This window comes from Miniopterus natalensis, chromosome 13 (assembly GCF_054644295.1).
Source record: "Miniopterus natalensis isolate mMinNat1 chromosome 13, mMinNat1.hap1, whole genome shotgun sequence".
Taxonomy (NCBI): Eukaryota; Metazoa; Chordata; class Mammalia; order Chiroptera; family Miniopteridae; genus Miniopterus; species Miniopterus natalensis.
In genome coordinates this window covers 50613815-50637432 of record NC_142093.1, presented here as the reverse complement: position 1 = coordinate 50637432, position 23618 = coordinate 50613815, and the positions used below count along the sequence as shown (strand labels likewise).

The window sequence follows — 23618 nt, the reverse complement described above, 5'->3', positions numbered from 1 at the left end:
ATCCTTGTCAATCTTTTTATTTTCTGTGTGTTTTTTTGTAATGGCCTTCCTAATGGGTATGAAGTGGTATTCATTGTGGTTTTGAGGTACTGCTTCTTAAAAAGGGGAAAAAGTAAACTTTCGGTTTTATTCTTTGCTTTCTGATATTTTGCAAAAATATTTTATAAGATATAAGCTTTAAAATACATCATGTATTAGTATGCTTGAACTGCCATAAGAAAACACTACAGACGGTGGATTAAACAACAGAAATTTATTTTCTCACAGTCTGGGGACTGGAAGTCCAAGATGAAGGTGCCGGCAGGGCGATTTCTTCCGAGGATGAGGGAAGAATCTGTTTAGGCCTTTCTCCTTGGCTTGTAGATGGTCACCTTCTTGCTACTGTGTCCTCACATGATCATCCCTCTGTGCATCACGTACCCCTGGTGTCTCTCTGCGTTTCCAAATTTCTTCTTATAAGGGCTCAAGTCATAGTGGATCAGGACCCACCATATCAGCCTCATTTTAACTTAATCACCACTTTAAAGGCCTGATCTCCAAATAGATACATTGTGAGGTACTGGGGGGGTTAGGACATCAACATATAAATTTTGTGACATCTACCTCTTTAAATGCAAAAATTATTTGAAGTGTTTTAAGTACAAAACATTTTTAAAAAACGTGATAAAATATATCTTTCTTAAGTATGTTGCACTGTATGAGCAAAGTCTTTCAGTATAAAAATTATTTTGTGTTAGAAAGATTAGAGTGCTCTCAGGAGCACTGGAGAGTGTTCAGGTCACTGAGCTCCTATCTGAAAAACCCCAGAGTCTGAGGTCTAGGCTCTGCCAATCGGCCTATAAGCTTGACTGCAAGTGTTGTATGCTTTCACCTAATTTGGTTTTCCAATCTCTTGTGAGCTTAGAAACCACATTACTATGTTAACATTCTTTCTGTTGACTTCTATTTTTCTACTGCCATCTTTACAGTTGAAGTTGCTCAGTGACCGTTAAATAAATAGGTTTTAATAAAATATCTTCTTTTGAACTTCGAAAAGAATTATGCTCTGGTTAATAATTTTATCTAGTTAGGTGCATATTAGAATATATATTTGTATATGTATACATATATACTCAATGTCTTTAGTGAATGGTGCTGCCATTTCTCAGAACATTTGAACAACTAATCATTAGAATTATTTTTACTACTAATAACTGAATATTTAAATTAGTTCTGTTTCAACAAACACTAACGTTGTACCTCAGTTTCACTATTTGCCGTTAGATTTATTTTTTAGAAATAGTCAAAAGTCATTTGGAGACTCTTCTAATGAATGAAGAAATGCTCAGGATGGGCATTGCTATTTCAGAAAATATAAAGTACTGATATTTATAAACTCTTGATTCATAAGCCGTCACTAAAAGTAATTCCAAAAGAGGAGATACAGAGTATTTAAAATAGTAGCAGAGCCCAGCCAGCATTGCTCAGCAGTTGAGCATCGATTGACCTGTGATCCAGGAGATCGAGGTTCGATTCCCAGTGAGGGCACATGCCTGGGTTGTGGGCTCGATCCCCAGAATGGGATATGCAGGAGGCAGCCGATCAATGACTCTCTCATCATTAATGTTTCTATCTCTCTCTCTCTTTGTCTCCCTTCCTTTCTCTGAAATCAATAAAAACATATTTAAAAAAAATTTTTTTTAAAAAGCAGAAGTACTGTAATAAGTACATAGCCTGCCTTGGGGGCCACTGTGAAAGATAGGATTAGATTGTACAAACAATAGTGCTTTTGTTTTAAGGGACTCATTTTCTTAATATAGTTATTGTCATTATTTTGACTGTTATATATCACTATAGATGCAATGTAATTATTTTTGTTTCAAAAATTCAGTTAAAGAAATTAAGAAAAAGCATGATCATTTATATATATCCACATCTCATTTCCGTGCTCTTCTGAGTTTCAACCTGGTATCACTTTCTTTTAAGGTGAAGTACTTCACTTGGTCTTTTATTAGCATTTCTTGTAGTGCAGGTTTGCTGTCAATAAATTCTCTCAGCTTTTATTAGGAAATTGTTTATTTTGCTCTTATTTTTAATAAGTTTTATTTTGTTGTAAGGACTTACAGGAAAGTTGCCAGAATGGCCCCCCTGTGTGACTTCTCCCAGATTCCTCGTGGTTAACATTTCACTGCACTTGCCCTGCTTTATCCTTCATCTCTCCCCTCCCCTCCCCTCCCCTCCCCTCCCCTCCCCTCCCCTCCCCTCCCCTCCCCTCCCCTCCCCTCCCCTCCCCTCCCCTCCCCTCCCCTCCCCTCCCCTCCCCTCCCCTCCCCTCCCCTCCCCTCTCTTCTCCTCTCCTCTCCAGAGGATCTAATTTGCCTTTAAACCCATCTATTAGTTGCTTTACTTCAGTATTTATATTTTTCACATCTGGAAATTTATTTTATTCCTTTTCAGATCTTTTAAAGTAATTTTTATAGTTTCTAGTTCCCTGCTGAAATTCTCATGTCTTATAGTTGAAAATGGCAAGCACAGATATTTTAAAGTCCATGTCACATAACTTTCAATATCTGGAGTGTGTATTTTTATTGCCTGTTGCTTTTGTGGTTCTCTTTCATGGGGTCTTGTCTCATATGCCTTGGTTTTTGTTTATTTTTGTATTTTGTGCTGAGCATTGTATTTGCAAAATATAGTACATTTCATAGAATAGCCTGAGACCTAGGATGATGTTTGTTTCTTCCAGAGAGGATGTTTACTTGCTCTTGCCAGGTTCCTGGTGACCACTTTATTCCAGTGTCAGGATTTGAGAGTTTTCTGGGCTACCTAATGATTTAAGGTTGGACTGCAGCCTCTAAATCACATTTTGAGATTCCCCCAAAATTGGCGGGTAGGGATTGCTAAGGCTTCTACTTTTTCCAGACTCTGGAACCCCTTTTGTTCCCATAGATCAAAGGCATAATCAGCAATGTTGTTGGACCTTTCATCTGATTTTTCATGATGGGCTGATGCTCTGAGAGCGAAAAATAGCTGCAAATGCTGCTCACTTTGGGGCTTTCATCTGCTCCATGGATAATAGCGCAGTAAACCTTCACTAATTATTAGCTCTCTGATGGCTACAGTGGACTTGAAAGAAATATTTTGTCTACCTTTTCTGTGTTTTTTAGAAGAAAAACTGCTCTAAATTAATTACCTAGTCTGCCATTAGGAAAAGAGAAAGCTCAGTACCATTTCCTCCACATAGGTTTTAGAGTTGACTCACTAAGAAAATACCCTAAGTACATCCTAAAATCCCATTTTCTTAGAAAACAAGTATCTTCTACAAAATTAAAGGCCCCCAAAAATATATACATATTAACATCAGAGGACTTAATATATCTTCCCTTTTCTAGAGGTTTGGGGCCTCCTGGCCCCTTATTTCATGTTCACAGAGATTGCCATGGAGCCAGCTTCTGTCTGGAAGAAACAGAACATTCTAGCAGTGTAGATGGCCTAATGATCAGCCAGTATGGTGGCTGGAGAAACTGTATCCTATGGTAGAATTTATAGTCTTTTTCATTTCTTTTATCTTTTTTTCAGTGGGGCTTTAAAAACACTTGCTAGATCCTTGCTGCTGTGTTCTGTTCATTCAGATGATGAGTGTGTACAGATGAGGAGACTCTCCTGGAGCACTAGGGGGGGCTGCTTGCAGCCAGCCCGGGCAGTGCCATGACCCTCAGGAAGCAACATTAGTCTTCCACTGCGCAGGAGCCCTGGCACGGGGTGTGTGCTTCATTAGAGGGCTTTTCGGAATACTTGCAGTTGGGAAAACTAGGGAGGGGATAAATTGAAAGCTAGAGATAATTATATTTTAAAAACTAGGAATATGAAGCTTATTTTTGTAAAAGCCATGACAAATCAGATAATTGAATTAATATTCAGACTTAAAAGCTTTTGTGACAAACATCTAATCTCTAGAGAAAAATTCATACTCATCCACTAACAGTAATTTTTAGTCATAAAACATTGAAATATATTATTGAAGCACCAATGTAATTACATTTTTATAAAAGGAAATGTAGGCACCATTCAAGTAATTAATCTTTAACTTAATTTAAGCAGTTATTTTTTGTTTTATTTTATTGGCTTTTTGAAAGTGTCAGAAACACTGCCGTTTGGCTACAATTCTAATACCTCTTCTGAATTTCTGAAGTGCTGGGCTGAGAACAGTTTGTAAACCTTAAAAATACTGCTTAAAACAAGTGGAAAATCTAATACAGTATCTTCAAAATTTAAAATTCCTGAGCTAATTGATTTTCTCGATTGCATTACATATTTTCTCTATTTTCTAATTACAGAAAAGAACTGAATATTTCTCTGCATTTTATTACAAATACAGTCTCATGTTGGCATTCTGGCAGGACAATATTTTTATATCACAGTAACGATGAATTAAGCTGCAGATGCCCATGGTCTGGGTTTTTCTGGATTCTCAAGTTGTAATTACATACAATTTTTTTTTCTTTTTTATAATAAAAAATTGACAGAAGATATGATAGAACTAATAAAATGAATAGAGAGAGGCTTGAATACTGCCATTAAATAAACTTCTAGGACTAAAGTGTGTTGTTTTCACATGCTTTCGTAAAGAAGCAATAAAGTTAATAAGGTATATTGTCATAAATAGTTCCTAATGAGCAGTTTATTTACTAGGTGTCTTTCATTCCTAGGGAAATATCTATTTTTAATATTAGACTCATAATGTTTTCTTCTTATAAAAATTTTCCAAACATAGTTTTTATTAAATATAATATGCCTGAATATGTAATTTGGAAAGTTTTCAATGTTAGGAGAACATATGTTTTCTACCCCTCCTCCTATTTTACTGTCTTTTCCTTATCTTCAAAAAGACCTGTCCTGGTTTTTGGAGAAGGAAGTCACATGTGATGGTGGGGGTTTAAGTGTCCTGAATGTGTGATGCTGAGATGTGGGACATGGAGAGCAGAAGCGAATGAGACAGCCCAGCCACCATCTTTGAACATTATGAAACGTGCTCTCATAGTAGCATTTACTTTTTGGACTTAGTTTTAAATGGTCTCCTAGGTCAGTACTAGTCAAGGGGCAAAACTAATAACTATCTCCTCCTTTCTTCTAACTTTCTGGGGGAGAAAATATGTCTTTTTTTTAAAAAAAAATTTTTTTGAGAGAGGAGAGAGAGAGAAACATCAATGATGAGAGAGAGTCACTGATCGGCTGCCTTCCCGCACACAACCCAGGCACGTGCCCTGACCAGGAATCAAACCATAAACTCCTGGTTCATAGGTCGACACTCAACCACTGAGCCACACCGGCTGGGCAAAAAGATGTCTTGTGTTACTATCAATTCTTTTCTGTAACTGAAAAATCCTAAGAGTGGGTTGTCCATTTCCACTTAGCATGGACACATATCAGGAAGCTATGTGACATCAAGGAAGAGTCAACATAACAAAAAATTTAAAAGTAAAGAATATGGTGAGTACAGTACCTACAGTGATGACAACTTCGGTAACTACAGTGATGACAACTTCGGTAACTACAGTCAGGAAACAGAGGAAGATTTTGCCAGTCAGCTCAAACAATACAGACAAGCTAAAGAACCCTCCAGTATTGCTTTAGGATCATCATTTTCTAAAGAACCAGGGAAAAAACAAAGAATGAAAGGAATTCAGCAAGGTAAGTTTGAAATTGTCTATCTGCTTTTGATATGAGTACCTTATTAAAACAGGTAGCTGTGAAGTGAAAACTCACATTTCTTAGCCCTTTCTCAAGATCAGTTTATTCGTTTTTATTTATTTTGTAAACCTTGAGGACAAAAATCGACAAATATTTCAACTTGTATATTTTAATATTTGAATTAGAAAAATACCCTAATAATTAAAAAGTATGTAAAAATGTAAACAGATTTTTTCTATTATGTTTTTACTTCCCTTCTATATGATATCAGTATACTGATAAAAAAATAACCTACCTTTTTCTATTGTCTCTGTTACTCTATGTATTACTTTATATATTTTACACCTACAAGGACAGAATTCCGGGAAGCTATTCTTTTGTTAGGCTTTTAAAATGTGGTGGTCACCGTTGCTATGCAAGTGTACTTAGTACTATGTTCATACTTCAAGATTGGAAATAACATAATCTGAAGAAATTTCTGCATCCGTCACCTATTCATCTGCTATATTGAGACATGTGGTCCCTGGAAAGATCAGGGCAAGTTGCCATAGAAACTGTGGGTCGCATAGGGTCAAATGAAGCTTAAGAAATGTTCAGTCAATGTGTCTGGCTCAAGAAAACTGGAGCAAGATGAGGCTGAGGTTAAATAGTGGGCACCCAAACCCTGTGTATCCATCTTTTAATTGTCATTGAGAAAAGGAGTCAGTTATAAGTAAATTTGGTTATTTCTATGGCTTTTTTTTTCCCCTAGCAAAATTCCTTTGAAAAATATGAAACCAGGCTGTGCGGAACTAAAGAGAAAGGAATTTGTCTATGCACCTACTTCTGTAATTATAAGTCTATTCCTGTGGTCAAACTGGTATGAAGTTCACTCCACATGGAAGTAGCCAGAATGTGGAGGCCTCTGCATCCCTTCCCACTGGGGTTTTCCTTCAGGCTCTGTTTGTGCTGTGGGAGAACTGAGTGCTACATTTTATTTTTGACATTTGTTTTCCCCCGGATTATGAAAGGAGTGTATGGTCAAATTCAGAAAACTTTTTCTCCGTGTAGACAAGATAACCCAGCAAAGATCAAAGATGAAATAATTTTACTCCCTACATCCAGAGATAATTACTTGAACATTTTTGGCGTACATTCTTTTAGAATTTTTCTGAGAATTACTTTTTAACTAAAAAACTATTCATATTGTGGTAATTTGTTTTTTTCCCCTTAACTTTGAACTATACCCCAGTAATTCTTATGTTAATGAGTAGCTTTTAATGCCTGCATTCTATTCAGAGTATATATAACATAATTTGTCTGTTAGGATTTTTTTATAATATTTGAGATTTAAGTTGCACCCAGTTTTTTAAAATTCTGTGATTAACCTTACCTATTTATTTATACATATCTCAGAAAACCCCTTGGCAAGCAGTTTTCTTAAGAATAAATTCTGAAATGTAGAATTGAGTCAAAAGACATAGCCACACATTTGAAGATTTTTGATTCATATATCAAGTTGATATCCAAAACGGTAATGTACCAGTTTTTAAAAATATATATATATGTCTTTATTGATTTCAGAGAGAGGAAAGGAGAGGGAGAGAGAGATAGAAAAATCAATGATGAGAGAGGGTCATCAATTGGCTGCCTCCTACATACCCCTTGCTGGGGGTTGAGCATGTGCCCTGACTGGAATGGAACCAAGATCTCCTGGATCACAGGTCAGTTTGGCTCAACTGCAGCGCCACGCCAGCCAGGCAGTAATGTACCAGTTTATAAAATCCTTCCTGCTGTGTGAAAATGCCAAACTCCCCAAGTGCCTACATATACTGTTGTTTGAGGTAAAAAGTGGTATGTTATTTTTTAAATTTTAATTTCTCTTAATGAGTAGAAACTTTTTTTTCACATATTTATTAGTTATTTTATAGGTTCTCTTACATTAGAAAATATATTAGTTCAATATGACTTTGGTAAAATAAGCATTTTGTATTTTAACTTCCTACCATAATAAATACTTTTTGCTATTTGGGTATCATTTTAGATACTTTTAAATAGCAAGTTTTTCAAAAGTAAAAGACAAGCATAAGTTTTACTTGGAGATATATGTTTTATCTACTCAAAATTATCAATAGAAACTGAACTTGTTATAAATTAACCACTAATACCTACACTGTATTCCATAGAGATGAATATAATATTTAATTCTCTAAAAGGCAGAAAGCCTTGTTAATTGCTTATTTTAAGGAAAATTGAAAAGAATGAAACTGGATTTGACTTCTCCAGCTGTGTACACCCCTGTTCCTTGCCTTCCTCATGTTGCTAACAGAAGAGCCCTGGCAGGGTGGCTCGGTTGATTGGAACTTCATCCCCAGCACCAGAAAGGTTGTAGTTTGATCCCTGGTCGGGGTCTGTACAGGAGGCAGCCCATCGATGTTTCTCTCACATTGAAGCCTCTCTCTCCTGTCCCTTCCTCTCTCAGAAATCAGTGAAAACGTATCCTCAGGTAAGGGTTAAGAAATGAGAAGAAAAAAAGAAAAGTATAAGAAGCAGTGCCCAGGAAGTTTTAAAATGTAAAGATTGAATTATTTATTTCATTGAATTTAGAGGAGAAAAATGCACTGTGTATTATAGACTGTTAAAGAATAAGTTGTTTCCTATAAACTAATACATTGACAGGTGTACTGTTTTTCTATAGTATTTGAAGTACATTTTAACTTTTTTAGGTGTCGAACAGAGGGTTAAAAGTTTTAATGTTGGTCGTGGACGAGGTTTGCCGAAGAAAATCAAACGCAAAGACCGTGGGGGAAGAACCAGTAAGGGGCCCAGCATGTTTTCGGGAATGGATGACTTTCACGAGGTACTGAGAGTTTACACATAGTGAGGAGATTCGCTTCTCCATCTTTTAACCTATTTGGCTACAAATAAAGCATTGTGATTTTAATGCTACTTTTCTAGAAAATGAAACATTCTTAGTTTAGGTCAAATGAATATAAATAAATTCCAAAAAAATGAATTATTTTTCATTAGTCACAATTTTAATATAGAGATGCAAATTTAGGTGACTTTGAAATAATATTGCTGTGTTTGAAAGCACTTCAAAATAAAAGTGATATGTTTGAAAGCAAAAATGTATGTTCTGTTAGTTCCCTGTTGGGCTTTCCTAGGAGTCACCTTTGCCAGAGGCACATGGCAGTAAAATGGTAACAGCCCAGTATGTAGCAGGGCGAGAAGGGAGACAGTGGTAAATTAACTTACTAGAGCTGGAAGCAGTGAAAGGGAAGAAAAGGAGGTATAAGTGGTTGGGAAGATGAATTTATGAGCCACGCATATGGTAGATATCGAATAACTATATGTAGACTTGAACTCAAACGTGTACATTTCAGCTGTGTAGGGACTTTCTGTGTTCTGCCACGGGTGCAGGGAGGTCTGATTGAATTTACAGATCAAGGGTGGGTTATAACGCTGCAACCCTGATTGAGAGCCAGAGAATGCTTGGTTTTCTGATCTCTGGGCTTAAAAGATAAGGGGTAAAGAATTCGTCGTATGTGCTCCTTAAGATACTACTTAGGGAGATGTTAATAGGTGGGCCAGACAAGGAAATTGAGGCCCAGATAAGTTTGTGAAACCCTGCACATGCCACTCTTCTGTTAGGGGTTCTCAGTCAGCATTAACATATTAAGGGCTCTGGGCAGGTTAAGTATAAATAAGCCTGTTTCATAGTCCGTGGAATAGCAACTTTGAAATAAGCCTAGGATTTCTGGGCTATTCTAACCTGCCTGTCCCATCTTTCTACACCAGTTGACTTCTAGAATGTGCTGTGCTCCCTAGACCAAATTATGAATACTTTCTAAGTAAGCCTTTTATATGCATTACCTATATCCTATACCTGAAAAAGAAAATAGCTTTCAGGAAAGCATGGCTTCAAGCAAGTTGCTGCCTGTCTCTGTGAGCTTAAATTTGTTTAATCAGTAAAATGTGAGTACATACAGTATTAAATTCACTCTAAGGGCCCCTTTAAGCACTAACATTTTAAATGTTTACAGATCTGGGCTGCAACGAAAAGATTCTTTAGCATGTAATGGAAAAATAACAATAAATTCTTTCCTTTGCATTCATCATACTTAGACTATTTTTTCTTTTGTTTATTAAGATTAAAATATGTCATCGACTGTGTCAGTTTATTGATTGTCATGAGAGATTTCTTCTTGTGACATTGGAAACAAGCAGGAGAGTGCTCATGCTCAGGTCCTTCCAGGGCCCGGTGGACATGCTGAGTGGCCAGCATGGATCCACTTCCATCCTAGTCTTTTCAGGGACTGTAAGAGCCCCAGAGACCAGATGAATCCAAGGATACCTGCACATACATACTAATTTTCTTATAAATTCAAGGGTAGGCACAGAACAAGCAAACTTTTAATGGATTGTAAAGACATTAATTCTGTTGGCCATAAAATTCTTAAAATTTCTAGTCTTTGTAGTAGCTATTAAATTTCCTGTAAATATGTGTTCTTTTCCTGGTGGATCCTTCTATTTTCCCTTCCTTATATATTTAAAAAAATCTTTTATGCTCTTATTCCTTGTACCAATATAAATACATCCTCTAGAGTAAATTAATTAAAATGACCCTGTAGGTGGTTTAAGTTTTCCTTTCTCCCTCCACCTTTGCCTTCTCTCGCTCTTTCTTGAGTTGTGTTTTCTTAAGATGGGTGTGAGACAGTGCAGAGGTCTATCCTTAACTGCCAATTTGCCGTGGGACTTGTGGTAAGTCACTAACTTCTCTAATCTGCAGTTTTCATATCTATCCCATGATGGGGATGAACCAGGTTACTTCTGCAGTTCTTCCAGCTCTTAGTAAGAGGACATTAGTGGTTCTTCTGAAAAACACTGTTGTTTCATGGCGTCACAGTGTCAGTCCTTAGCATGGCCAAGCACCACCCCCTGTTGTGACCCAGTCTTCTCATATTCAACAGAAGTCAAGTTGGAGGGCTGAGGAAAACAAGGAGGGCTGTGAGATTTTCCATCATACACTTTTTTCCTTAATTTTTTAAAATTTATAAATGAAAGGTCATACATTCTCAATGAGGTTTTTTTTTTTTTTTTTTAAAGAAAGTACAAAATAACCACCTGGGCAAAAAATCTCTAATTTTTTAGAGATTCATCTAGAGACATATACTGCTACTAAATGTGGGGGTATGTTTTTTTCATTTCTATCTTTATTACTATAAAATTGGGATCAGTTTTAGATGTGTAGAATGTTTCTAGGTTTTTTTGTTGGGTGCTTTTTTTTACTATGTAAGTAATTCCACAGTAGTTATTTTTATGAATAAATCTTCGTGTGCCTCCCTGATAATTCCTTTAGAATAATCCTATAAAGTACAAATTCTGTGTCAAACAATATGGATAGTTTAAGTCTTTTATAACATACCTATCAATGCTGTGTGAGAGTGCATATTTTATTGTTCCTTTGCCAAAACTGAGTATTATTGTTAATTTTCAAGCTTTTCATAATTTTATGTTTTAAAATAGAAATGGGGTTCTTTGCCACCACTAGTAGCATAGTTTACTAGAAGCATATCTCTCTCTGACTAAATGAATAGCCTCAGAATGTCCCACCTTGACCACTTTTGATAGTCAGTTTGCACTGCTTTCCAGATCCATTTGACTGTACATTTTAATACCTGTTTAATATTTTATATGTTGCATTTAAATACATTTTTTTCTTGCAGTATAATAAACCAGGGAAAAAATGGAAGGTAATGACTCAGGAATTTATTAATCAGCACACAGTGGAACACAAAGGAAAACAAATCTGTAAATACTTTCTGGAAGGGAGATGTATTAAGGTAAATTCATAGGGGTATCATGAATCATTTTACTTCCAAAATTCTCTTTAAAATTTAAGCCTTTTGGGGGGGGGTTAGTTTTTTCATTTCTCAGTTGTAATAAAACTGGTTCTTCAAAATGTATTTTGATGGAAATACTATACATCAGAACTCATTTAATTATATTTTGAGACAATAATGTAATTTGTTAAATTAGATTTTATTTAATAAACACAGTGCTGACTGTGTGGCAAGTACTGTTCAAAGTGGGTTACTAATATTAAATGTTTTAATCTTTACAGCAACCCTAAAAAGTAGTTACTATTATTGACCCATTGTAAACATGGGTTAAATAAGTCTCCACAGTAGCTCAGATAGACCTGGTGAGTGGGCAGAGGCCCTGAAGCCCGCACTGTGTTGCCTCTGCCTGTGCCACACCCACCAGCTTGGGCAAAAACTCTAAGGAATTGTTTGAATTATTATTAGCTCATTATTTAAAGACTGAAGATATAACCATAGTTCCATTATGAAATGCCATGGAGAAAATTTAATTCAGTTGTTTCTTTTTTCTTCTTTGTTTCCTCCTTTTCTTTTTGTGAACAGGGAGATCAATGTAAATTTGATCATGATGCAGAGTTGGAAAAGAGGAAAGAGATCTGCAGATTTTATTTGCAAGGATATTGTACAAAAGGGGAGAACTGCATATACATGCATAATATCCTTTACTGAAAATACGCTAACCAAAATATTGAGGTTTGAAAGCATAATTTAGGGTTTTAAAAATCATAAGTACAACCTAGAAAGCCTAGTTTGGTTTTAAATTTAAAATCACATAACATAAACTAAGTCTAGTCAGCCTTATGTACTTCAAAAGGGCAAACTGAGTTTTATTCTTTAGGGAAATGAAATTAATAATTTCCCTTTGGAAAAAAATATGTGAAATAAAGGAACTTTGTATTTAATATACTCAGCTTATAAGTGTTTCAATAGCACATGCTTCCTGAAGGAGTTGACAAAATATTTGTTTTATGACTTAATTATTTTTACTTAGGCTCATAAATAATAAACTGTCATTGTTGAATATTATAAAGTCAAAGTCTTATCAGATCTTACCCCCAATTATCACTGTGTATTCTTCCCCACCTCTTCTTCTGGAAATCTGTACATCTAAATTCTACTCCTGCCCTGACCTAAACTGGTATTTCACTGTATGTTTATAGTCATTTAAATATATATATACATTGTATCTTTCCATGTTAACCTCCCACCCCCAAAATATCTAGCTGGTTTTTCACTACCATTGATGATTAATTGAGCCTTCCCCTCCCCGATCTGAAACTCCATCTTTATATGATGAAATGTTATGGACATGGTTTTGTTCTAGAGTTTCTGTTTGGCTCCATGGTCTCTTTGTTCTCATATCTCTGCGGCTTTGCTGTGATTATTTCTGCCTTACAAGCATGCTTGATATTTGGTAGATTCTCATGTTTATTTTTCCAAATCAATTTTAAAATAGTCTTGTCTAGTTCAAAAATAATATAAACCCTGGCCAGTGTGGCTCAGCTGGTTGGGCATCATCCGGTGGACTGAGGGCTTGCCGGTTTGATTCCTGGTCAGGGCACATGCCCCAGTTTCAGGCTCCATCCCCCCAGTAGGGGGGGGTGCAGGAGTCGGCTGATCTATGTTTCATTCTCTCATTGATGTTTCTCTCTCCCTCCCCCTCTCTCTTCCTCTCTCTCTAAAAAATAAAAATAAAAATCAATAAAAATATATTTTAAAAATAATGTAAAAAATGAAAGCAAAAAATCCCTGTTGTCATTGATCTAAATGTAAAAATAAATCCATAAGGGAAAAGACTGAGAAACTGACAGCATAAAAAATTTAAAATTTACATAACAAAAATATGACATAAACAAAGTAAAAGGTAAATAATAAAATGGGAAACGTTATTTGAAACTTAATCATTTACAAAGAGGTAACAGCTTGATATTTGAGTTTCTAAGAATTGAGAAGAAAAATGGGCAATAGATACAGTTAGTTCACAGAAAGAAATGGAAATGGCCCAAAACATGAGAAGATGCTCAATCCTATTCATAATAAGAGAAATGCAATTTAATCTATGCCCAAGATACCATTTGCAGCCATCAGATTTATAACAATCCAAAAAATAAAAAATGTGACAGCAAAGTTTGATAGCAAGGCTGTGAAAAAATAGACACACTCAGACCTTGTTGGCAGAATGCAAAATGAGGCACCTTGTGGAGGGGAGCTGGGCACTGTTGGCCCAGTTACACACAAGTTCACCCTCTGACACAGCAGTCCTACCATTCTGCAAATTCTGATGAATTAATGGGTTTGGGCAGCAATTACTGATGGCTATTAAAATCACTAGGTGAAAGTTGATGAGAAACTTTACAGTTGATGAATTGGGCTGACAACACCTGCACCAGCTGATCAGCCTTAGCACTAAAGAAACTGGATATCAAATGCCTCTTGATATGATGCAATCGAGAGTATTTATTTTAACACCTATGACACATGCAAAAATAAAAGGGAGGGGAACTTCTAGAGATCAATGAAAGAATTTGAGATATTTGTTAACTAGATGCAATTTATGGATCATGTTTGGATCCTGATCTGAACAAAGCAATTATAAAAGGAGCTTTTTTTGAAACAGTCTAAAAATTTGTATATTGACAGGGTAATAGGTAAAATTAGTGCATTCGTTTTTCATATTGATGATGAGGTTGTGATTGTTAAGAAAAATATTCCATATCTGTTTGAAATAAACATGGAGATATCCACAGATTAAATATGTTTGGAATATGCTTTGAATATTCCAGTGTTTTCTGAGGGAGAGGTGTGGGGAGAGTATGGCGTGGCATAGATCTCGCCAAATTGCCAGATGATGAAATTGAATTTACCAGGGGCAGCATGAGGGAGCTGAGTGCATTATTCTCTCTCCTTTGCTATATGTTTGATAATTTTCAAGATAACTTTAAAAAAAACTCCCAAATGCCCTAGTCAGTTTTGCTCAGTGGGTAGAGCGTCAGCCCTCAGACTGAAGGGTCTTGAGTTCGATTCCGGCCAAGGACACATACCTGGGTTGCAGGCTCCATCGCAGCCCGGGTCAGGGTGTGTGCAGGAGGCAGCCAATCAATGTGTCTTTCTCACATCGATTTCTCTCTCTCTCTGTCTCTGTCTCTCTCTCTCCCCCCTTCCCTTCTACTCTCTGTGAAAAGCAATGGGAAAAATGTCCTCAGGTGAGGGTTAAAACAACAACAACAACAAAACCCTCCAAGTAACCTCACTCTTCAGGAATAATTATGTTAACAACATGGCATAAAGTCTTTTGGATTTTATTTTTATGCTAAGGTTTGTGAGTAGATGTATACATTTACACATAATTTTTATGAAAATGTGATGGAGCAGTGATTGTGAAGGTTGTATTTTTATTTAACATTTACATCTTTATTCCATATGGATTCTATTTTGATACATGATGTGCAGTAAGGACCTAATTTTTTTTTCCAGATGGTTAACTCACTGTCTCATCTGCAGTGAATTAAAGTGGCACCTTTACCAGATCCTAAATTTCCCTGTGTGCACAGCCCAGCTTCTATACCACTATTATACGAGGTGCTATTTGACCATTCCCCTCTGTAAGAGTATGTTTAATATTCAGTAGGGCAAACAATCCTCCTTTCTTGATTAAAATGTTATAATAAATTTGTCTTATTTCAGAAAAAGAAAACATTTTTTTCAGATTTGACATATTTCTTTAGCAGCCAGACACCTTATTAAATTGTTTCTGAAAGCTTTCAGTCTGTCCTTACATTTTCTCCCACAATCATGCCATCTGTAAACATAATTTATACCTCCTATTTTAATTGTTTTGGCTGCATGTCCAGAATAATGTTAAATAATAATGATTGTGGCAGGCATAGTACACATTTTAATAGTAATGTCCTTTTGCTTTAGCTTGTGGCTATAGTTTTAAGATAGATTTTTTTTTTAAAAAAAAGAATATTCTTATTTCATTAAGGGTTTTTTAAATCAAAAGACTTCGAATTTTATCAGTTGCCGTTTGCACTTGCTAAGATGATCATGTAATTTTTCTCTTTTGACCTTACCAGTGTGATGATTATAGTAATAAATTTCCTGAAACCATCCAGGAATTATCTCTGAACATAAATCATGTGAAAATGATGTATTTTTCACCATACTTCTAGGGTTAATATTTTCTTTAGAAGTTTATCTCCAAAACCTTAGGTGAGACTAACCTTTAAGTTAGACTAGCTGGCAGCTCTTATTGTTGGGTTGTTTGACTTCAACATGACATATCAAGCCCCTTGTTCATAGATGTACGTTCTTGCTACAAAATGTGTTTGTTCTGTCTATTTTATTGTGGAAAGTAACAGGGCTTGCATAACCACTTAAAACATTATAAACATTATAAATATTTTTTCTTTAAAAATTGTTTTCTACTTTTAGTAGAATAAGAGAGATTTACAATGTTTTGAATGTTTTGCTGCATAACTAAAATATTTCATCTTAATTTAGAATTAATTATCTGATGTGATTATAGAAAATTCAGTACAATATATAATCATAGAGTCTCACTGACTCAGCACAATTATGTTTTTTGGTTTAAAAATATTAGAGTTTGATTACATTTGGTCTGTTCCTTAATATTTTTATTTACATGAATTTCCATGCAAGTTCTATCATAGTGGAGCAAAGTGTTACCAAGGAGACAAGTGTAAATTTTCACATGATGACCTGACTAAAGAAACAAAGAAACTTTTGGACAAAGTGAGTCATGTTTTTGTACCTTGATTATTTGTTAGGTCTCTCTACAGATTCATTTGATCCAAATCATGTTTTATAAAGCTGCTGAGAAGTCAGGGACTTGTTATTTTGTGTTTCATTAATACAGTGTATTAGAAAAGCAGAAGTATTGGGCTAGGAATTAAGAATCTTCTCATCCTTGTTCTGCAATTAAAAAGTTAATTTACTTTGAGGGCTATCCTTTACCTCTTTGAACCTCATTCTCTGTATCAAAAATGAGTTCACTGTCACCCTGGCCACTTTGGCTCAGTGGTTGGAGTGTCGGCCTGCGGACTGAAGGGTCCCAGGCTCAATTCTGGCAAAGGGCATGGACGTCAGGGCGTGAGCTGGAGGCAGCCAATCGATGTGCCTCCCCCCCCCCCCCCCCCCCGCCACTCTCTCTGAAAAAATTGAATTAGCTGTCCATGATCCATGCAACTTAATATTATGTTTTCCTATTGATAGAACTAGTTTACTGAAGTCTCCTGTGAGGAAGAAAGCGCGTTTTAATGTGGTAACGTTGCCAATTGTTTAGGTGTTGAACACTGAAGAGGAGCACGCAAATGAGGACGAGAGAGAGCTGGAAGAACTTCGGAAGCGAGGCATAACCCCTCTTCCCAAACCGCCCCCCGGAGTGGGGCTCCTGCCCACCCCACCGGAGCACTTTCCCTTTTCCGACCCTGAAGATGACTTTCAGACAGATCTCTCTGATGATTTCAAGAAAATCCCATCTCTTTTTGAAATAGTTGTAAAACCTACTGTGGATTTAGCACATAAGATTGGGAAGAAGTAAGTTAAAATTTTCAAAAATGGCGGCATCTCCCCCTAGAAATTCTTATTAAGAAACTAACTTGTGTCCCATGTTAATCGCAAGTAAGCTCAGGTAGAGACAGCTCCTGTCTGGCACCCACCTGACTGCTCCCTCCCGCGTCCCCCTTGTCCCCGCCCACTGCTGCCTCCACCGGCTTTCTCTGGAGTCCTTAACCCAGTAATGCTAGAAGAGAACCAGTCAAAACATTTGTCTCTGGGTGGTGGGATGAGGGGTGTTTCTTATCTTTGTACTTTCTGTATTTTTCAAAATATCAGTAATGAATAAGTTTTAGAACAGCCGTTAATAAGCAGCAATTTAGAAAATTGTGGGCTAAAACGAAGGCAGGATGCACGTGTTGGTGCTTCCAGTTACAGATAATAGGGAATAAGTGGCTTCTTAGAGTATTCTATTCTGATATAGAAAACACATGTAACCGACACCTATTTAGAAATGTGACATTCTTGTTGCCTCTTTCTCTAAACTAAGAAATACTATTCTTCCTGTCTACAGGCCACCAGCATTTTATAGCAGTGCCTCGCCACCAGGACCACAATTTCAGGAAAACAGCCCACATCCTCAGCATATCTACAGCTCTGGGTCAAGTCCAGGTCCTGAACCTAATATGTCTCAGGGACACAGTATTCCTGTGATGCACCCAGGCTCCCCTAGACATCACCCATGCGCAGGACCTCCTGGGCTACCAGTGCCACAGAGCCCACCTTTGCCGCCTGGTCCACATGGAGCTGGAGTAATTGTTCAACCAGACGCACCTTTGTCAGTACCAAGCATGAGTGGTGCTTACCATTGCCCGGGCTTTCCCGAACACATGATGACAGTACCCAGAGAGAATCACGGTTCTCCAGGCTCATCACACCTGCAAGGTTCTGGTGAAATGCAGCTCAACACCAGTTATGAGTCCCTACAGAACCCCGCTGAGTTTTATGAGAATTACTATTCACAGCATGCTGCACCTAACTTTCAGCCACCCAGTAACTCTAGTGGTAAGTTTACCTTTCAGAATAACTCATTTCTAAGTTTAAGAATTTGGAGTCCTATCTTTCATGAAAAGCATGATAACAAAGTGTGTTTTAAATAAAGCTAAGTAAAACATGATGAAATTGAGACCTCAAAATATGTTCAAAAAAATTTTTTTTGTTAATCCTTACCCGAGGGTATTTTTTCCACTAATTTTTAAAACAATAAATATATCTTTATTGATTTCAGAGAGAGGAAGGGAGAGAGAGAAACATCAATGATGAGAGAGCCCTCATTGATCAGCTGCCTCCTGAATGCCCCTAACTGGGAATCAAGCCCACAACCCTGCATGTGCCCTGACCGAGAATCGAACCCCGATCTCCTGGATCCTAGGTCGATGCTCAACCGCTGAGCCACGCCTGGCTGGGCTCCACTGACTTTTAGAGATAGTGGAATGGGAGGAGGAGAGAGAGAGTGAGAGAAAGAGAGAAAGAGAAAGAGAAAGAGAAAGAGAAAGAGAAAGAGAGGGGGAAAGAGAGGGGGAAACAGAGAAACATCAGTTGAGAGAGACATATCAATTGGTTGCCTTTCACAAGTGACCGACTGGGACCAGGGATCGAACCTGCAAACCAGATACATGCCCTTGACTGGGAATCGAACCCGAGACCCTTTGGATCATGGGCTGACACTCCATAGAGCACTGAGCCACACTGGCCAGGGCTCTGTTTTAAATTTAACCAAACATTTGTAACAATAGAACTTTAAATAACTTTTAAAAATATTTACAATCACATAATAATTTGCTAATCTAATGTGATGATTAGTAGGACTTCAGTTTCTTATAACAACTCACAGTGGTACTCTCTCGTGGAGTTTTCTGCTGAATCGTCTCTCTCTCCCTGTGTTGTGTGCAGATGGGATGTGGCATGATGAGTTTGCTCAGCACCAGCCTTCCATTGTTCAGGACTCACCCAACTGTGGGAGTGGGTGTGATGGCAGCAACATGACAGGCCACGAGCCCCTGCCTGCACCAGGCCTCCTCCCTGCGGTGCAGAGAGCTCTTTTTGTCAGACTTACTCAGAAATACCAAGAAGATGAAGAACCAAGCAGCACCCAACCTCAGAGGGCCCCCAGCAAGGAAGAAGGTATCTCAGATGTTAGTTTTTATAATGCTGCAAATAATATTGTCATACAAGCGTCTGAGTCCATGTTTTGGATTATACCTAGGAGTGGACTTGCTGGGTCATTTGATAACTCTATGTTTAACGTTTTGAGGAACCACCAAGTTTTTCCACAGTAGCTGCGTCATTTTATATTCCCGCCAGCAGCGCAGGAGGTTCTGGTCTCTCTGTCCTCACCCACACTTGTTATTTTCTCGTTTCTATTGCTGTTCTAGCCATCCTGTAGGTGTGAAGTGATGCCTCGCGAGGGTTTCGATTTGTTTTTCCCTAGTGGGTGTGTCACATGTTACGAAAGCATCTCACCAGTGTGGTCATTCAGTTCCTAAAACAGTCTTGAATGGGCTGTTAACTGTCATTCCCTGTCTGATATCTGCTTCCCGTTGGCCCCTGCAATTCCACTTTTCTTCTGTGCTATAGTCATTCTCATTCCAAAAGGGATTTGACTGCTTATTAAAAATATCGATATGAAAGTGAGAATAAAATAGCATCTTGCCTATTTGGGTCAGGTAACAACTTCTATGAGTAGTGAGGTTAGTCTACAGAAATATTTAAAGGGAATCGCAAGCCCAGCTCTAGGCTTCCTGGGGGTCAAAGAGAAGAAGGAAAGAGGCCTAGTGTCTAGAAGTCATTTTCCTGGGTCCTGAGATACCAGTACAACCTTTCGCCATTGAGACGCAGTGTATTCTATGATACCACATCCCCACTCTAAATACCAATGCGTGTTTTGTGAGCACTGCTCTGTTCAAACTAAGCGTGTAACACTAGAGTTCCATGAGGTAGAAACACATTAGTAAGCAGTGCAAGCAGGTGAAATGAGAATATCTGCAATCGTCTATTGACCCGGGATATTCTGGGGGGGGGGGGGTGTGTGTGTGTGTGTGTGTCTGTGTGTGTGTGTGTGTGTGTGTGTGTGTGTGTGGCCACCTCAGAGTCAACCTTGTGTGTCTGAATGGAGAGGAAGACTCACCCTACCGTACCTTCTACTCAACTGGAGAGCAGGCCTCTGACAGTTAAGCTTCTTAACATCGTGTCCAACACAGGAGGGATAAAGAGACTGTAGGAGCAAGGCCCAAAATGTTCTCATAAAGGTCAGGTATATAAACTTTAGGGTGTTAGTTTTGTTTGATATTTTTAATTTAATGCTTGAATAGCTAATATATAGTCACATAGGTCAAACATCTAAAAAATATAGTAAAATATAAATGTAAAGTCTCCACCTCACCCCTCATTTGCTCAGTTCCCATGGCTTCCTTAACTGTCATTATTAGTGTTTTGTTTTCTTTCCAAACATATTTTTATGTATCTCCCTTGCTATCTCAATAAATCCAAAGTTTAAGGATTACTTGAATTAAAGAGATGTAAAACTTTTTAGTATTCCTTTCCCAGAGTATTTTCCGTTCTCCCCGAGCCCTGCCACACACTCTTGAGTTCCCTTGGCAAACTAGAGTGAAAGGCCCTTTCTCTGGCCAGAGGGACATTGCACATGTTCCTGTGTTACAGCTCTCTCTTTACAGAGTATAGTGACCAAGTTGATCGTCAGACCTCATCCTACCTTGTTCCCGTGTTGGGACCTAGCATTTCTGTGACGCGTTGTCTTGAAGTTAGACTCCACTTATTTCAGAAATAGCATGTGCTTTTTTATCTTAACTCAGGTCAAGTCTGCCTGCTGCATTCTTTATAATAAGTCTTTGTCTGCATTTAGATGATGCTGTTAACTGGTATTCCAGTAGTGAGGAGGAAGAAGGAAGCAGTGTCAAGTCAATTCTGAAAACACTGCAGAGGCAAACCGAGACTTTACGGAATCAGCAGCAGTCCTCCTCAGAGCCTGGCGCCCCGACCGACCCAAGGCTTGCCAAAGAAAAGAGCAAAGGGAACCAGGTTGCCGACCCCCGACTTAGGCCCGCCCCAAGGCAGGACATCAGAAGGTCTTCCGAGTCTGCTGCACAGGGTCTCAGGCTTGTGTGGGATCCCAGGAGGCCAAGAGGCAGCGGGAGTGGGCATGGCGGCTCCTCTGCTGGTGCAGCGAAGTGCGACCCGCATCACGCGCATGCCGGCGCGCCCGTCAGACACGGGAGAGGGGACGACGAGGACGAGGACGCGGAGCGGGAGCTGAGGGAAAAGGCCTCCTTGATACCGCTGGACCCTCCGCCCGGGGCAGGGCTGCAGGACCCGAGGTCACAGCTGAGGCAGTTCAGCCACATCAAAATGGATATCATACTCACCAAGCCCAACTTCGCGAAACACATCGTGTGGGCGCCAGAGGACCTGCTTCCAGTCCCTTTGCCGAAACCCGACCCCGTATCTTCAATCAGTTTGCCTCTGCCCCCTCTCATAGCTGACCAGAGGTTATGGAATTCGAAAAGCGATCTCCATCAAAGCACAGTGCCCATGGATTCAAAATTAGCAGCCAAGGCCAAAATTAACACAGCAAACAGGGAAGGCTACCTGGAACAATTTGGGGAATTGCACAGCTCAGCAAGTAAATTAGGAGACCCCAGGCTGCAAAAAAAGTGTGATCCTAGACTTCACAGACTGCACAATACAGTGTCTCAGCAAGCGGTTACGAAGGAGTCCCATACGTCGAAGTGTGCCCCTCACTTAGCCAGGTCCAGCCCTGGCGTGTCGCAGCCCTCAGTGGCAGTAACCAGCAACTCTGGGCCTGGGGCTCTGCCTCCATATGCCCCTAAACTCTCGTCTTCAGCCAGCGTTCCACTGGGGACTCCAAGTTCAGTTCTCGGTGGTATTAGCCTGTATGACCCACGGGAGCACGGCTCGTCATCTGCACCAGAGCCTGCAACGGAAAATGCGGAGAACCAGAAAAAAGTTGGTGGTTTAAAAAGTGGTGACAAAAATGAGCCTTCTCCTGGAGAAGCAGTCCTGCCACAGAAAACCACTCCAGACGTGGAAGTCACTGTCCACGGGCCAGCTGACACGCAGGCAGATGCTGTCAGGAGCTCCTGCGCCGCTCAGCTCCCTGCAGTGCACAGTCTTCCCGTTCAGGCCCTGGCAGGCTTGATGAGGCCCCAGTACAGCGATCCAAAACAGTCGAGGCAGCTGGGACAGCTGAGCCCCACCCCAGATGATGACCCCAGTGGGGAAACGGATGACAAATCTCTGAAGGAGGTTTTTAAAACTTTTGACCCAACTGCTTCACCCTTTTGCTAGCTGTGTAATTAAGCAGCTCGTTTCAGTCTTGTGACCATCGCAGTCCTCTGCTGTTTTGTAACTGGTTTACCTCTATAGTTTATTTATTTTTAAATTATAAACACTTTTCAGCTGCTAGTTTCAGAACCACATGAAGTTATATCCTCTAAAGCCTGTGGTATTTTATATAATATTTTTATAAATTTAAGAGACTGTAGCAATTGACATAGAAACCTATATATCATGTTAGCGTCAGTAAAAATACTTTTATTGTAAATAAACCATCATGAACTGAACACTCTGCCTGAATATATGCCAGTTGTCTTTCATAATCAATGTTTGGATAAATGATTACCACTTTTATAATGGTTGTTGGTTTCAAGCAATATGATGTACATTACTTTTGGGAAACAGTATTTTGACTAGGATCCTCTCTATTTGTCAACACATAACTGCTAACAAAAATGTAAAATGAAGTAAAGAAAACATTTAAAAATCACAGTTAGCAGTTCATATTTAAGGGCATCACTTTTATTAGTGTGGGCAATATTATTTGTGTAAATGAAGCATTTGAATGTCATATCTTTTAAAAAGTATTTTATTGTATCATAGAAGTTAGAGATATATAAATAGATTGTTTTGCTAAAGTGAAAATTCCCAAGTTCTCTGACATACCTTTTTAAATTTAATTTTCATATTAAATAGTTATGAGTTACTGCTGTCATATTGTGATGTTTTATGTGTTTCCATGCGTTTTGTCTTTAGCAGCATAATTTATATTAATTTTTCAAGTGATGTAGCCACAATAATTGTATTCATCATGACCTTGGCAGGTTTTACAGAATTTTAGAAGATCCAGTGACAGTCTGTTGTGATTATTGCATTGATAATGTTTTAAATGTCCAGGTTCCATATTTTTCTTAAGTAGCAAGAAAGCACAGAGATGTTGTAGTCAACTGTGTGGCTGCCAATAAAGAATTTTTTAGATCTCACGTGACTGGCGTTCTATAACAGGAAATAGTCCATGTCCTCAGAGTTTGGAAATCTCCTAAATTGGTTAGAAATTGCATTTTTATGAAAAATAATTTATATTCATTCTTGTATATTTATTGCTGTATAAAATAATGGCAGCCTTATTTGTTTTATACATTTATTATTTATAATAGGAGCTAAGTATTACACTGATACTCATGTCTTGAACTGGAA

At 38.3% G+C, this 23618-nt stretch overlaps 1 protein-coding gene across 1 annotated transcript in view; it reads left to right on the top strand.

Moving 5' to 3' along the window:
* Nucleotides 1–23127, top strand: part of ZC3H6 (zinc finger CCCH-type containing 6) — a 48036-nt gene extending 24909 nt beyond the window's left edge. The window contains exons 4-12 of the mRNA XM_087823687.1: nt 5391–5667; nt 8373–8506; nt 11376–11492; nt 12075–12188; nt 16179–16286; nt 16837–17090; nt 17623–18113; nt 19002–19232; nt 20971–23127. Coding sequence (XP_087679813.1) covers nt 5391–5667; nt 8373–8506; nt 11376–11492; nt 12075–12188; nt 16179–16286; nt 16837–17090; nt 17623–18113; nt 19002–19232; nt 20971–22433 — 3189 coding nt within the window. The 3' untranslated portion in view covers nt 22434–23127. The remainder of the gene's footprint in view (nt 1–5390; nt 5668–8372; nt 8507–11375; nt 11493–12074; nt 12189–16178; nt 16287–16836; nt 17091–17622; nt 18114–19001; nt 19233–20970) is intronic.
* Nucleotides 23128–23618: the final 491 nt, after the last annotated feature.